The following is a 15,556-nucleotide window of genomic DNA, read 5'->3' on the forward strand; positions in this document are numbered from 1 at the left end:
AACAGAATTGTGCCATTAATCTCCTTCCATTGGCTGGAGCCCAGCGGGACAGGAGGGAAGGTGGCTAGCTATGATTCATTCTGATGCACTCTGCCAGGATAATCTAGCAGAGCAGAGTCTACAACCTCTCCAGAGACCTGGGGTGGGGAAACTTTCTGAAGAGACAAATCCTACAGCCTAACCTTGGCAGTTGCCTTGCTGGAGGAATGCCTTGATCTACCACAGCTGCTTAGGAAGGGAAGGTCGGAGGATTGAGGGGTTTCCATAAAAGAAACAAACCAGCTAAAAAACGGGGGCAACTCACTCAGGTTGGCTTCCCATCCCATGTCATAGGCGAGTAGGCACTAATCAACAAAGTGGGATAGGAAATGGAATTTTTTAGCATGGAAAATTCCAGATTGGGGTTCTTCAGAGAAATGGCAGAGTGTGGGGTACCAGGCAAGAGGAGAAGACATCTCTGCAACAGAGAGTGACCAGTCTTGAAAAAAAAGAGTCAGGAAGACCCAAAATCAAAGCCCACCTTTGACACATACTGGCTGCATGAAGCTGAGGAAGGTCATTTAACCTTTCACCCCACCCCTCCCCCCCACTCAATTCCTGGCCTCCATCTTCTGAGCTATTCCCCCAAGGCCACTATATAAATAGTCCAGTCAAAGGCCATAAGTTTTGGAGAAGGTGCTGACATGCTCTGGCAGAGCGAACTTGCTCCTTTGGAAGGTCCCTATATCAGTGAAATCTCTGGACCTTTTCCAGACCACCATAGGCAGTCACTGAGACTATGAGAGGAAGAATGTGGAATGTAGGCGATCAGTAGGATGTACAGCTTGCTGGGTCTCCTTGCTGAATGAGCGGGGAGGATGGCAGTGATGCCGCTTAAACAATAGTTTACATGAAAATGATCTGGTCCTCTTAATGGAATGGGTGTTCAGTGTGAGTCAACAATGTGACCTAGTAGTAAAATAAGTGAGTACGGGGTTACTTCACTCCTTCCCACCCCCCACCTCTCAGGGCCCAGATTTTGGTTATGTGACGAGAGAGCCAAGTGAAGATTTGATCACTGGCCTGGACTCCTTTGGGAACCTGGAAGTCAGCCCACCTGTCACAGTCGGAAATAAAAAGTATCCTCTGGGCAGGATCCTCATCGGCAACAGTAGCTACCCCAGGTGAGGGCACTGGGATGGGCAAAGGGCTATGGCTAGGCTGGGAATTGGCAGGGTAGGAATCTTCATTCCCCTTATCTTTTTCTTCCCATACAAACAGACACAGAAACACACTTCTTTCCAGGTTTAACATTTGGTATCTAAGATCCTTTTAGCTCTCAAATTCTCTGTCCCAATACTCCTCCAAACTATCATTCATCAATGACATTCTTCAAGGACATTCAAGGTCTAAAATTCTATGTTCCAAGCTTCCTCCCACTCTGACATTCTGTGTTCTAATGTTCTCTCCCAGGTCTGAAATTCTGTGCTCTAAGGACCCTTCCAGCTCTGACATTCTATGTTCTAAGGACTCCTGACATTCTGGGTTCTAAGATCCCTCCTAGTTCTGATATTCTCTGTTCTAAAGTCACTTCTAGCTCTGGCATCCTGTGTTCTAAGACCCTTTTCAGATCCAATTCACTCTGAATTCTATCCAGTGAGTCATTTGTCACTGCAGGTAGTCAAGAACAAGTCGGCTGCTTGTTTTATTTTCTCAGATCAGTCAGAGGGTTGAAACAGATGACCTCTGAGATCCTCTGTTTTCACTTTTCTGAGTAACTGATAACCAGAAACGTCTCTGGTCCTTGACTTTTCCATTCTCCAAAATGGCGCTCACCCCACTGACTTACCTACATTTTCTCTTGGATAGTCACTGACTTTTCTGGTTTCCAGGGAAAACAGCAGAGAGATGCTTAAGGTGCTCCAGGACTTCCTTTTTGCCCAGAAGGTTCAGGCACCCGTGAAACTCTTCTCCGATTGGTTGTCTGTTGGGCATGTGGATGAATTCCTCAGCTTTGTCCCAGCCCCAGATGGGAAGGTACAGCCCTGGGAGAGGATGGGGGAAGGGGGCATTGAGGGGGGAGGGGACCTTCCAGGAGTCACAGAATGTTCTGGCATGTGAGTTAGGAGATGTGGGTCTGACCCTGGCTGCCTGTGTGACCTTGGACAAATCACTTCAGTGCTCTGAGCTCAAATGACTGATCTGTAAATTAGAGATAGTGATACTCAATCTCTCTCTCTCTCTCTCTCTCTCTCTCTCTCTCTCTCTCTCTCTCTCTCTCTCTCTCTCCACCCCACCCCAACCCCAGTGGTTCAAGGAATGTGATTTGTCAACCTAAAAACTCTAGAGAAAAGTGAGTTATTATGTCATTTTCAGAGTCCCTCCCAGTCCCACCTCCCACTCAATTCTTGGGCTCCATCTTCTGAGCTATTCCCCCAAGGCTCTGCCTCAGTTTCCTTGAGCCAGAGTACAGTTTTATTCCTAGATGAGAAGCAATATGGTTCAGGAGAATAAGGGCTGGACTGGACTCTGCCACTTACTGTAAGACCTTGAGTAAGTCACTGAACTTCTCAGGGACTCAGTCTTCTCATCTATAAAATGCATTGGAGGTTAGTCACTAGAGGGTCACCAGAAGAACTCTAAGATCCCTTTGGGCTGGAGTTAAGATGGAACATCTGTTGCGAAGAACTATCTCCTGACCTGAATGTCTCCTTCTTCCAGGGATTCAGGCTCCTCCTGGCCAGCCCCAGCGCCTGCTACAAGCTATTTGAGGAGAAACAGAAGGAGGGACATGGAGAAGCTAAGATTCTTGAGGGGGTTAAGAGTGAGTTTCTGGTCCAAGGTTCCTGAGGGCTGGTTTCCTCATCCCAATCTTGAACTTGGCTCCTGAGCCATTTTCCCAAAAGGAGACCTTGGTAGTCCCTGCACACTCTGTGACTCAGTGACTGGTTCCAATCTAAGATGTATCACATATTAGGTGACACATAGGCTTTGAGTCATCTCTTGAAAGTGGAACTGCTTTGGAGATGTAGTCCAGAACTCAGAGTTGAAACGGGACCCATTACTAGAATCACAGAATATCAGAACTGGAACCTAGAACATCAAATCTCAGACAGGCCTTAAAACATAGAAGGTTAGAACACCTAAAATACCCTAGAACATAGAATGCCAGAGCTGGCAAGAACCTTAGCCATCATCTAGGCCAGATCCCTTATTTTACTATTGGAGAAATTGATGTAAAAATAGGGAAAATACCTTGCCCGGGATCCCATAGCCAGGAAGTGGAAGAGATAGGGAGAGAATTCAGGTCTCCTGAGTCCTCCATTTCTCAGTTCAGTCAAAAACACATTTGCTGTTCAGTTGACTCTTCGTGGCCCACTTTGGGGTTTTCTTGGCAAAGACCCTGGAGATGTTTGCTATTTCCTTCTCCAGCTCATTTTACAGATGAGGAAACTGAAGAAAACAGGGTGGAGTGACCTGCTTAGGGTCACATAGCTAGGAAGTGTCTGAGGCCAGATTTGAACTCAGGTATTCCTGACTCCAGGCCCAACGCTCTGTCCTTTGCACCACTTAACTACCCTGTTCTCCTCAAAATTTATTAAGCCCCTAATATATATTCACTGAACTAGGTACTGAGAAGACACAAAGTTCAGATAGCATATGATGCCTGCCGTCATGGTAATCAGAGTTATAAATAGCATGGGGCAATTGTGATGACTACTGGAAGAGTGTACTTCAGGGCTATGCTGGAAATAACTTGTATCGATTCTGGTGAGCGTGTTGTTAAATTTTCCACATGAGCATTATACTCAGAAATTGACAAACTCTACAAATGAGGGTCTGATTTATTGTTTGGTTGACTGTTTAGACTCAAAACAAGTTATGGAGAAAATGTTCATAAAGCAAATTAAGCTTATAAGTGTATCCTAGACATATTATTATTACTATGGAGAGCTGGTTGTTAAACATTCCTGGACAACAGTCCTCTGTTGGTCCACAGACACATGGCATAAGTACCCATGGCTATTACCCCACCACCAGGGTCTTGAAGCTATGTTATGTACTCCTGTCTTAAGCCCTTCCAGCTCCTCAAACCTTCAGAATGAGGTCCCAGATTCTCTTTCTATGATGGATTTTCCTCAGTTATCATTGCTACATGTCATCTTTCTGCCTTTCCACCCTTTCTACACATTACTCCCCTTTCTATAGTCTATGTCCTAGCCATACTTTCTTACTTGCTCTATTTCCCACCTCCATGACTTTGTAACTCGTGAGTTGATCCCCCACTCATGCCTTGAATGCTCTGCTTCTTCACCTCTACCTCTTAGAATTTGTCACCTACTTCAGAAGTAATTCAGTTCAAGCCTCACTTTCTACATGAAGCCTCTCCTGACTCCCCACAGCTGCCAGTGACCTCCCTCCTAAAACCACCACACGTTTATTATGTCTACATTTTATAAGGAATCACATATGTACAAAATGCCTCATTCTTAAGAATATAAATTCCTTGAGTTGTTTTTTCAGTCATGTCCGACTCTCCATGAATTCATTTAGGAGATACTGGAGTGATTGACTGCTTCCTTCCCCAGCTCATTTTACAGAGGAGAAAACTGAGGCAAACAGGGTTAAGCTCCTTGAGTGGAGGAACTGTGTCATTTCTGACTTCATATCCCTAGCATCTACAAGTTTGGTGCATATATATATGCTGAATAAATGCTTGTTAATTGCTTGGCTGATTTGCCCCAGAGAAATAACTCCTAATTATAACTCTAACAATGGTACAAACGATTCCAGGATAAGTCTAAAGAGGTACCCCAAAAGTGCGATGATCTTTGAGGATGAGTTCCTTCCTGACTGGGGGTATCAGGGAAGACTTTCTGAAGGAGGTGGTGTTATTTTATCATCAGACCAACTCTTCCAATCCTCTGGATAGCCAGAATAAGAGAGTTCCTTTGAGATACTCTGAGAGGGACCCTCAATTGTAATATTTATTATTTTATTATTTTAATATTTATAACATAAAGTATATAATTTAATATATAATATATTTATTATAATTTTATTGTATATTATATAATAATTATATATAATATATAATAATTATTGTATTATTATAATTATAAATTAAAATAAATTTAATATATGATAATATGAATATAATATTTAGAGGTTTTTCCCCGTTATTGGCCGTTCTAAGTAAGCCTGCCACTTACCAGGCACCAGCACTATGGGATCTATTTCTTTCCTTCACAAACAGCTGTCTAGGTTATATGTGGATCTAGGGCTGAATTACAGCCCAAGACTCTGTTGACCATCTTGAAGCAAAGAGCTGATTGCTTACCTACTGCAAAATCCTTCTCATTTTTCCCTTTTATCTTCTCTATAGGCAAAGGAAATATGATGATAAAAGACGTTCTGTTGGACAAAACCTTGAGAGAGCACAATCACTATGCCGAGGTATGGGGAGCTGGGATTCTGAGAGAGGTGGTGTGAAATCTCAGAAAAAAGAAAAAAAGAAAAAACCCACAGAATGTGAAACCAGGATTCAAATCCTGTTTCTGTAACCTACCCTTTATGGGACCTTAGTGTCTCATGACATTTCTGGCCTCAGTTTCTTCACTTGAATGGGGTGGTTGGATTGGGTGATTTCTAAGTTCCATTTCTATTCTAACATTCTTTGAGCCTACAGAAAGGAAGCCCTGGTAGACTTGAAACTCCTTCCACCAATACAGATTATACTTGATAACCTTCCACTTCAGAGAGTTGCTCAAGGCTCACACTTGTACAAGGTCACACAGCTAGTACATGTCAGAATTGGGATCGGAACTTAGGACTTCCTGACTCCCTGTCCTACCTTCTAACCACCATGCCATACAGCTTCTCTTAGAGCAAGACCAGCCGTGGCTTAATTCTGGCTTTGCTACTTGCCATCAGTTTAGAGTAAATGGTATCCTCTCAGGGGGCTTTAGTTTCCTCATATGTAAAATGTGGGACTGTCCCTAATGACCTCCAAAGGCCCTTCATACAAAAGTTCAAGAACTTAGTGGCTTGAACACTTTAGTTAGAATTATTCTTTAGGATATGATAGATCATAGAGTTGGAGCTGGACATCTGGTCCCATTGACTTCAAACCCTTCATTCTTCAGATGAGGAAATAGAGAGTCATCCACTAAGTTTATCTGTTTTGAATTATAGAATCAGTTCCACAAAAGCCCCTTGTCAATGTCTCTTGTTGGCACAGGGCTAGCCCAATACTCTTGAGTCCATGAATAGTGGAGGCCATCTCTGACAGGCCCTTCTAGAGTGAAAAACCTTAGACCAGGGTTTCTTCATCTTTTCAGCATCCTGGGTCCATCAGGCAGTGCCCAGTGATGCCTAGAGACCTCTTCACACAATCACATTTTTTAATGCGTAAAAATAAAATCCATGGGATCCCAAAGGGACCCAGTTATATTAAAATATAGTCCAACAAGTTAGACGGGACTGAAAACAATTGAACAACAAGAAAACAACAGTTGTCAAAACATTAAGTTATAATAGCTAACATTTATATGGTCCAGTAAGTTTTGGAAAGTGTTTTTCATGAGTTCCAAGTTCATGGACCCCCCTTAAGAGCTTTTGACTTAGAAAAAGGCACTAGCGCTGGACTGTGGGTCTGTTTTTGGCCACAGCCATTCACAGACAACATCTAAGATCTGAAGAAGGTGACCTGTTTGTTGGTTACACACACACACACACACACACACACACACACACACACACACACACACACACACACACACACACACACACAAATGGCGAGCGCTTCAACACACTTCAAAGAAATAACAATGGCGTACTTAGAAGCATTGGAATGTGAACCTTCTGGGAGGCTGGGTGGTGATTGCCTAGGCTAGAGCTACAGAGGGTGTGAGGGAAACTGTAGCAGGGGCACATAATTCCAGATGCCCTGAGAGGGCAAATCACCTGCCAAAGGTTACACAGAGAGAAAGCAGAGGTCAGGCTAGAATTCAGGTCTCCTGCTGTAGAAAGGGTGCTGAAGGGAAGTCAGAGACCTGGTCTCAAGGACTTGACCTGCTGATTTATTATCTACATGATGGGCTTCAACTACCTCATCACTAAGATGATTATGTGGGACCAGAGTATCTTTGAGACCCCTTTCAGCTCTGACATCCTTGTTCTAATGTCCCTCCCAGCTCTGACATCCTGTGTTCTAAGGGCCCTCCCAGCTCTGACATCCTTGTTCTAATGTCCCTCCCAGCTCTGACACCCTGTGTTCTAAGGGCCCTCCCAGCTCTGACACCCTGTGTTCTAAGGGCCCTCCCAGCTCTGACATCCTGTGTTCTAATGTCCCTCCCAGCTCTGACATCCTGTGTTCTAATGTCCCTCCCAGCTCTGACAGCCTGTGTTCTAAGGCCCTCCCAGCTCTGACATCCTGTGTTCTAATGTCCCTCCCAGCTCTGACATCCTGGGTTCTAAGGGCCCTCCCAGCTCTGACATCCTGTGTTCTATTGTCCCTCCCAGCTCTGACAGCCTGTGTTCTAAGGCCCTCCCAGCTCTGACATCCTGGGTTCTAAGGGCCCTCCCAGCTCTGACATCCTGTGTTCTAAGGGCCCTCCCAGCTCTGACACCCTGATATTCTATACCCTGTGCTCTTCCTGGTGGGCTGCTCTATTTCTCTGCCTTGGAACTTTCCCAGCCTGGATTAGCCACCCCCTGAGTGAGCTTAGTGTTCAGGATCCCTTTCTAGGGACTAGTCACTTAGGGGACAGGTAGCTGGGTTTACATGGAAGACAGTCCTCTCCCTGCATCTCTCCCTTCCCTAGAGCTGCATTGACTGGAACCGGGAGGTCTTGAAGGAGGAGCTAGGCCTGACTGAGCAGGACATCATCGACATCCCCCAGCTCTTCCACCTCAAAATGTCAGTCTCCACAAATCAATTGAAAGCTGAGGCTTTGTTCCCAGACATGGTAAGAAGTCAGCAGCTGAGGGGTGTGTGGCCGGTGATCCTGGGGGCAACCTCCTCAAGGGTCAAGATGGTGGGATGTCTGTCATCATGGGCATGGGGCTCATTCTCTGATGGGGGCAGTCTCAGGGTGAGGATGACCAGGTGAGAGTCCAGGAGATCTAGCACTCTTCTCTGAGATTCTGACATAATTCTGACTTAATGGGATGGTCTTTAGAGGATTTGCAAAAGAGTGGAAAACAGGCCTAAGAGCCCTGGGTTCAAATCCTGCCTCCAACACTTCACATGAGAGAGTTGGATTAGTTGCAAAATGTACAGGTCTTTCTGGCCTCTTTCAGCTCCAGCACAGGGTTAGCAAAGAATAAAACAGTCCAAATGTCAGGGAGACAGCTGGAGGGATCTCATTCTTTATAGGATTTTGAGTGGGGAGTGAGGGGGGCCAAATCACCCATTTTACAGAGCACAAAACCAGAGGCTAGAGAAGGGAAATCTGTGCCTAAAACAACGTGAGGAATCAGCCTCAGAACTGAAGGGCAGGAGAAATAGCTCTGGGTTTGGCATCAGAAGACCTGGGTTTGAATTCTGCCTCTTCCACTTAGTACCTGAATGAGGATGGGAAGTCAATTCCCCTCTCTGGGCCTCAGTTTCTTCCTCTGTAAAATGGGGCAGACTGGCCTTAGAGGGCTTCTAGGTTTCCTTCTAGCTCTAAATCTATGAATATATCTACAATCTCAGAAATCCACATCCTTGGCCTCCAAATCCAGCCCTTCCTTTACCACGAAGGTGGGGAGAGAACCTTAGGGGTGTAAAAGACTGATTCATTGTGAGTTTTTCTCTCCTCCTGCCCCAGGTGAACATGCTTGTGCTGGGGAAGTACCTGGGGATCCCCAAGCCCTTTGGGCCTGTTATCAATGGACGATGCTGCCTGGAGGAGAAGATTCAGACCCTGCTGGAACCTCTGGGCCTGAAGTGCATGTTCATTGATGATTATTTTAGCTATCACAAACGATCAGGAGAGGTGCACTGTGGGACCAATGTCCGAAGAAAACCCTTCCTCTTCAAATGGTGGAACATGACCCCCTGAGCAGGCTCCCTGGACACCACCTTCTCTTCCTCGTCCAGTATCTGGGAGCCTGCCCCAGAGGGCTGACCTCTCTACTTCTGGTCCTACACCCCTCCTTGTCTGCCCCTGCCCCTCATCCCTCACCCTTCTGAGGTCAGGCTGGTTCTGGCTGCCCTGTGATGCGCTGTCCTGCTGGAGAGATGGAGACCTTCACCCACCAAGCACCACCAAAGAAAGAAATGAATTGTGTTCTAAAAGCCCAGGACCGGCTGGAATAAGCTGGGAAAATTGTAATAAAGTAGACTTTGGGACAATCCAAAGTGCTTTGTTTTCTGCTGTGTGCTGAGGGGGGAGCTTCTGGGGTACCAGAGCTCAGGTTTGGGCTCTGACTTCCACTGCTCATGGGATCTTGGGAAAGTCCTTTCTCTGACCCTGAGCTACCTCTTCTGGAAGGCCTGGAAGGGCTTAATTTGTAAGGTCCTTCAGACTATGTGAGTTCTGAGGGCCCTCCCAATGCTGACCTGTGTTCTAAGGTCCCTCCCAGCTCTGACATTCTGGGCTCTAAGGGCCCTCTCAGCTCTGCCATTCTGGGTTCTAAGCTCTGACATCTTGTTCTTCAGCCCTTTTCAGCTCTAAGTTTTAGCTACTTACAAGCTCCATCCCCTCCCCTGGTAGCCAGGGCCTCTTTCAGAGCTCCCCCTCCATGGCAGGCCTGAAGGAACAAGGGTGGGGCTCTCTGGAGAGCACAGAGCTAGAGCAGTTCTAAAGGCTGCTCCGCATCCTCATCTTGTTGACTCGGTAAGCGATGCCATCCAAATCATGTCTTCTCTCTGACCTCAGTTTCCACATCTACAAAAAGAATAGTGCCAGACTCTCAAAACCAATGAATCTTTACCAGGGCAGAAGAAATACCTGACATCACCGGGGAGAGACATTCCTAAAAGTATTTAACTTTCTTGCTGATGTGACTAAAGGGCTGCCTGGCTGTATGTCCCTGAGAGAGTGGGAACAGAGCCTGCGTGTTCCATTAGAAAATGTAATGTTAGAGCTGGAAGAAACCATAGAGCATGACAAAAGAATAATTTATATTATCACTTTGCTAAGAGCTTTACAGGCAGTTGGGAGCTACTATGGTGCATAGAGCACTGGGCCTGAAGTCAGAAAGTCTCACTTTCCTGTATTCAAGTCTGGCCTCAGGTACTTACTGTGACCCTGGGCAAGTCACTTCATCCTGATTGCCTCAGTTTCTTCCTCTGTCAAATGAACTGGAGAAGGAAATGGCAAACTACTTCAGTATCTTTGCTAAGAAAACCCCAAATGGCTTCACAGAGATTTGAACACAATTTAAACGAATAAACAAGAGCTTTACAAAAATTATCTCATTTGATACTCACAGGAACCCTGGGAGAGAGTTGCACCCAACTTAGCACCCCCTTTTACAGATGAGGAAACTGAGGCAAACAGGGAAAAGTGACTTGCCCAGGGTCACACAGCTAGTAAGTGTCCAGGGTGGGCTTTAAACTTGGGTCTTCCAGACTCCAGGCCCAGAACGCTATCCATGGTACCCCTTTGCTGCCCTGGTCTTTGTCTGTCTGGGCAGCAGCTCCTTAGTTGTGTGACCTAAAGCTAGTCCTCCTCAGTTTTTTCTTGTAACATGAAAGACTTATTCTAGTTCAGGGGTTCTTAACTTGTCCCTGGCTCCCTGAGGGGTCCAAAAATTTGGATAGTAAAAAAAATTCCATCTTTATTTACTTTAACTTTCAACTGAGCACTTCATTTACGAAGGGAGGCACCAAACACTCTTCTGAGAAGGGGTTCTCAGCCTTCATTGGGCCCCCAAAGACATGCGCATGACACAGAAAGGTTTAGGAAGCCCTGGTCCAGAAGGTCTTAAAGGTTTCTTCCACAAGGGAAAGTCCCTCTTCCAAGATGCACTCTGATCTTTCTTCCCACCTGACCCTACTAGGACAATATTGGGAAAAGCCTAAGGGCCTTGCAGCCAATGGAAACCTGAGGCCCATGGGGCACGGAGCTGGAAGGCTTTGGAAGGTACACTGGAGATCTGGAACTTCATGCCCTGGGTGAAGAAGAGCCAGCAGAGGCCTGGAGAGGGAGCCCAGAGGGAGGAGAGGCCGGCTGTCCCCAGGCTTGGCTCTAGTCATGACTCTGGCTCTAGGGAGCCCTTTCCTGTTCCTGGGCCTAAGCTTTCTTATTTGTGTTGTCAACATTCATAATTGAAGGAAATGCTAAATAGGAATATTAGAGTTGGGGAAAGGAGAGGAGGGGAGGGGAGGAGAAAGGAGGGGAGCAGAGGAGAAAGGAGGGGAGCGGAGGAGAAAGGAGGGGAGGGGAAGATTGTTGATAGAAGAGACTAGAGAAGAAATGTTCAAGGTAGCATCAAAGGACAAAAATAGAGGGATTTGCCTTGCCTAGAAGGGCCACCTCATAAGAGGCTGGAGGAGAGGATGGTGATGACAGAGAGAAGTTTTCTCTCTAGACTCTTTGGAATCTGTTCTTTCATAGCTGTACCAATCTGACTGTTTCTTTTCAGCCTTCTTTGCTGGATCATCATTCAAACTGTACCTTGTATCCTTAGGTCTCTCTCTCTCTCTCTCTCTCTCTCTCTCTCTCTCTCTCTCTCTCATCTCCTTCCCTACAAATATGTCAATATCTCCATCTTAAAAAAAACAACAACAAAACCATTCACCTGTCATCCAGTTTCCAACTGAAGACCTCCCAGAAGACAGCCATCACAAGTCCAGGAAGCAAGGACCAGGGAGGAATTAGCCTGCCCACACCTACAGGTGTCTTAGATCATAAGGAGTCAATTTCCAGAGCTGACCAAGCTGAGGAGCTCTGACATGGAGTCAGTAAGACCCTGAAACACAGCTCTGTGTGACTTTCCTCATCTGTACCTACAGATGGGACTCTCTCCCTTCCAAGGTGGGAAATTCTCCTTAACACCCTTCCCTCTTTTGATATTCTGTACAACCCCTTCCTTTCCTTCATCTGTAAAATGAGCTGGAGAGTCACTCCAGTATCTTTGCCAAGAAAAGCCCCTCCCCCCAAAAAAGGATCACAAAGAATCAGACATGACTGAACAAGAACCCCTAGAACATAGAATGTCAGCTCTGGTGGAGAACTTGGAATACAGAATGTCAGAGCCAGAAGGAACCTTAGAACATAATTATGTCAGAGCTGGGAGGGATCTGTGAATGTAGAATGTTAAAAGAGAACTTTAGAGTCAAAGGTGAACATAGAACATTAGAAGTAGGAAAGAATCTAGAACATGGAATAGCAGGGCTAGAAAATACTTTGGAATACAGAATGTCAAATCTGGAAGGGAACTAGAATATCAGACTTGGGGCCTCAGAACAAAAAATGTTTGACCTGGAAATGCCTTAGGGGTCATCTTGTCTAAACTCCCAGGAGTGACAGTCAAATCATAATCATCATGATAGAATCATTATATGGTGCTTTGAGTTTTGCAAAGTGCTTCTGATGCCCACAACATACCTGTGAGGTAGGTACAGATGAGGAAGGTCATGCAGAGCTGTGTTTCAGGGTCTTACTGACTCCATGTCAGAGCTCCTCAGCTTGGTCAGCTCTGGAAATTGACTCCTTATGATCTAAGACACCTGTAGGTGTGGGCAGGCTAATTCTTCCCTGGTCCTTGCTTCCTAGACTCGTGATGGCTTTCATCTGGGAATATGAAGTTAGGGTCAGGGTCCTATCTAATACCCAATATGAGAATAAGGCACCTAAGAATCTTATTTTCCAAGAGCCCTAGAGGAAAAACAACTGCCACCACCACAGTTGTGTAATAAATTGTTCAACCTGCCAGGACCAGAGAAAAGAGGAAAGTATATTCTCCCCTGTCTTCCCTTGATCATGCTCTGCCTTAAGTCCTAAGAAAGATGGAAAACATCTGGCTAGGTGATTGATAATTCCCTTAATTAGGGCTGCAGGTGAGTCTGCTGACTGGGATCTATAACAGGAAGCCTAGGGCTTTGTTTCTAGGCCCTCTCCGCTAACAACTTCAAATGGTGTGAAGGGGTTGACTTGAAGGCAAGGATATCTGGTCTCCTGAGGGGCAAACATGGACTCCTGGAAGGTCCCAACTGAGGAACCTAAAGAAGTTAGGGAAATCTCAAAGACTTTACCTATATCTTTGGAGCAACCTATCAAGGCAGTGTGTCCAATGAACGCTACAGTATCTGTTGATGTTGTGAGGTAAGAGCAAGGGAGTTTCCCTGGACTGATAGCCCAGGTGCTATGTTCCCAATGCCCTAAAGAGTTTAGAATGTCTGGGGCTATTTGGTGGCAAGGTACTGGGGCCAAGAGGTCATGGTAAGAGCCCTGGACTAGCTATAGAGCCAGTGAATACATTGCCTTCCTTTATTATGAGTCTCAGTTTCCTCTTCTGTGAAGTAAAGGAGCCAGACCAAACAACCTCTAAGACTTCTTTTGGCTCTGATGTTCTGAAATTCTTCCCAAGCCCTGGGGATGGTAGGCTGCTGCACACATAGATATGTGGGGCCCTAGGGTTTCTGATGATTCTTTGTTAGTATTGGTTGAGGGCAGCATGATGCGGTAGAATGGGTAATGGATTTGGAATGAGAGAATCCAGAGTCAAATCTATTCATAAACCTTTGAGGGAGAACCAAGGCAACCCCAGGAAAAACCCCAGTAGGAAATTGTCAAAAACTTTTAATACAGTCCAGTTCCAGTTGGGGTGCAGTTCCTGTTCTGGGCTTGGCTGGGATGGACAATGGAGATCTTGAAGAACGAGCTCAGGCCTCTCTATCAACCAATGAGGGAACGAAGAATCAGAAATGGGAAGCGATTTACTGAGTCATGCATCATATTAGCTGCAGGGCCTGTTAACATTAGAACTCAAGTCCCCCAGTTCTAAGTTCAGAGTGATCCCCCACGCACCATGCTGTGAGTCTCACGTTTCCTTTGGCTGGCTTTCTTAGGACCAAAGCCTTGTGGGGAAGGGTAGAGAATGCGACCATGGCCTTGCCTACTTAACTTGGTATCATGTTCTTCATTTCTGATATCAGAACTGCCCCTGAGCGTTATAAGGCCTTCGAAGCATTAACTTCTGAAGGACTCCTTTATAACGTGGAAGGTACGAAATTCAACTATGCCTTCGTTGGACATCCCAGCAGATGGTACCTGAGCCGTTCGTGCTGCCTCATCCTTAAGCCATTAGTGCCCAGCTCTAAGATGTTTTCAGATTGGGTGAGTTTATGATGGGTCATGGGAGACATGAGAGAAATTATTGCTTTGGAAATAATACACTTCATCTGTCCAGTAACTTGCCTTTCACTGGATGCTATGTCCTACAATCCCACCTTCTGGGAGATGCCATGTCCAGGACCAGGGAAAATGATCGGCCTATTGGATCCTGCCCTGCTCAGCCCAGAGCCAGGGCTCTGTGCTCTCTGGGTACCATATTTAGGAAGGACATCAAAAAGCTGCCCAATATGAAGTTGGTAATTATAATAACCAGACCTCAAGAGCAAAATGGGCTGGATGTATAAATCGAATTCTTTTCATAGAAATAATTGAACTTAGTGGAGCTGATGAGACCTTTCCTGAAGGAGTATTGAGGTCAGAGCCTTGACACTGACGCAATTAAAGGTGTGACAGACTTTAGAGCTTACAGGACCTGTAGGAACCATCTATTCTAATCTCTGAATTTTGCAGAGAGGGAAACTGAAGCCTTTAGAGGAAAGGAAATGCATTCAAGATCATACAACTAGTTAGCAGTAGAGCTTGGAATTGGAATCCAGGTCACCCAACCACAGTTCCAGATTCTTTCCATATCTAATATGCTGAGGCAGTTAGGTGGCACAGCGGATAGAGCATTGGATCTGGAACCAAGAAGAACCGAGTTCAAATCTGGCTTCAAACTCATACTAGCTGTGTGACCCTGGGCAAGTCATTTCATCTCTGTTTGCCTCAGTTTCCTCAACTGTAAAATGGGAATAATAATAACTCCTACTCCCAAGGTTGTGGTGAGAACCAAATGTGACAAATATTTGTGAAATGCTACCTTAGCACATAGTAGGAGCTAAATAAATGTTAGCTATATCAGGGTCTACCCCCAGAAATCTATTCAATTCAAGCATTTATTGAAACACTGTGCTGGTCACTAGGGGAAAAAATCAAAGTACAAAATTAACCTCACTTTCCTAGGAGCTTACGATCCATTTGGGTGGCTGCGGGGGGGGGGGGGGGGGGGGCGCGTGGGGGAGGGACTACAGGTGCACATAATTTGAGGGAGAGGTTTGGGGGTGGGAACAGACCCCCAATTTCATTGGCATAGGAAATTCTCCCTGATGAAGCTCCTAATGTGCATATTTCATGGACGTGGACAAAGGGAGAGTCTGTTTTACTCAACTATGCAGTTTTGTTAATGAATTGTGTTTTTTTTTTCCCCTTCCTCCTCAGTGAGGAAGAAGAGAAAAGATTTTTATTATTGAAAAATAAATAAATTTTTAAAAATTCCTCTACCATCGCGGACTATAGCATTTGCT

At 45.5% G+C, this 15,556-nt stretch overlaps 2 protein-coding genes across 2 annotated transcripts in view; both read left to right on the forward strand.

The window, feature by feature from the left end:
• Positions 1-9,312, forward strand: part of LOC140504277 (protein-arginine deiminase type-4-like) — a 46,840-nt gene extending 37,528 nt beyond the window's left edge. The window contains exons 11-16 of the mRNA XM_072609049.1: positions 1,009-1,163; positions 1,872-2,016; positions 2,701-2,803; positions 5,366-5,436; positions 7,806-7,949; positions 8,796-9,312. Coding sequence (XP_072465150.1) covers positions 1,009-1,163; positions 1,872-2,016; positions 2,701-2,803; positions 5,366-5,436; positions 7,806-7,949; positions 8,796-9,029 — 852 coding nt within the window. The 3' untranslated portion in view covers positions 9,030-9,312. The remainder of the gene's footprint in view (positions 1-1,008; positions 1,164-1,871; positions 2,017-2,700; positions 2,804-5,365; positions 5,437-7,805; positions 7,950-8,795) is intronic.
• A 3,439-nt stretch (positions 9,313-12,751) lies between these two features.
• LOC140504278 (protein-arginine deiminase type-4-like) overlaps positions 12,752-15,556 on the forward strand; it is a 29,102-nt gene continuing 26,297 nt past the window's right edge. Inside the window, exons 1-2 of the mRNA XM_072609050.1 lie at positions 12,752-13,241; positions 14,075-14,255. Of these exons, the coding sequence (XP_072465151.1) occupies positions 13,108-13,241; positions 14,075-14,255 (315 nt within the window). The 5' untranslated portion in view covers positions 12,752-13,107. The remainder of the gene's footprint in view (positions 13,242-14,074; positions 14,256-15,556) is intronic.

Source organism: Notamacropus eugenii, chromosome 5 (assembly GCF_028372415.1).
Source record: "Notamacropus eugenii isolate mMacEug1 chromosome 5, mMacEug1.pri_v2, whole genome shotgun sequence".
NCBI classification, from domain to species: Eukaryota; Metazoa; Chordata; class Mammalia; order Diprotodontia; family Macropodidae; genus Notamacropus; species Notamacropus eugenii.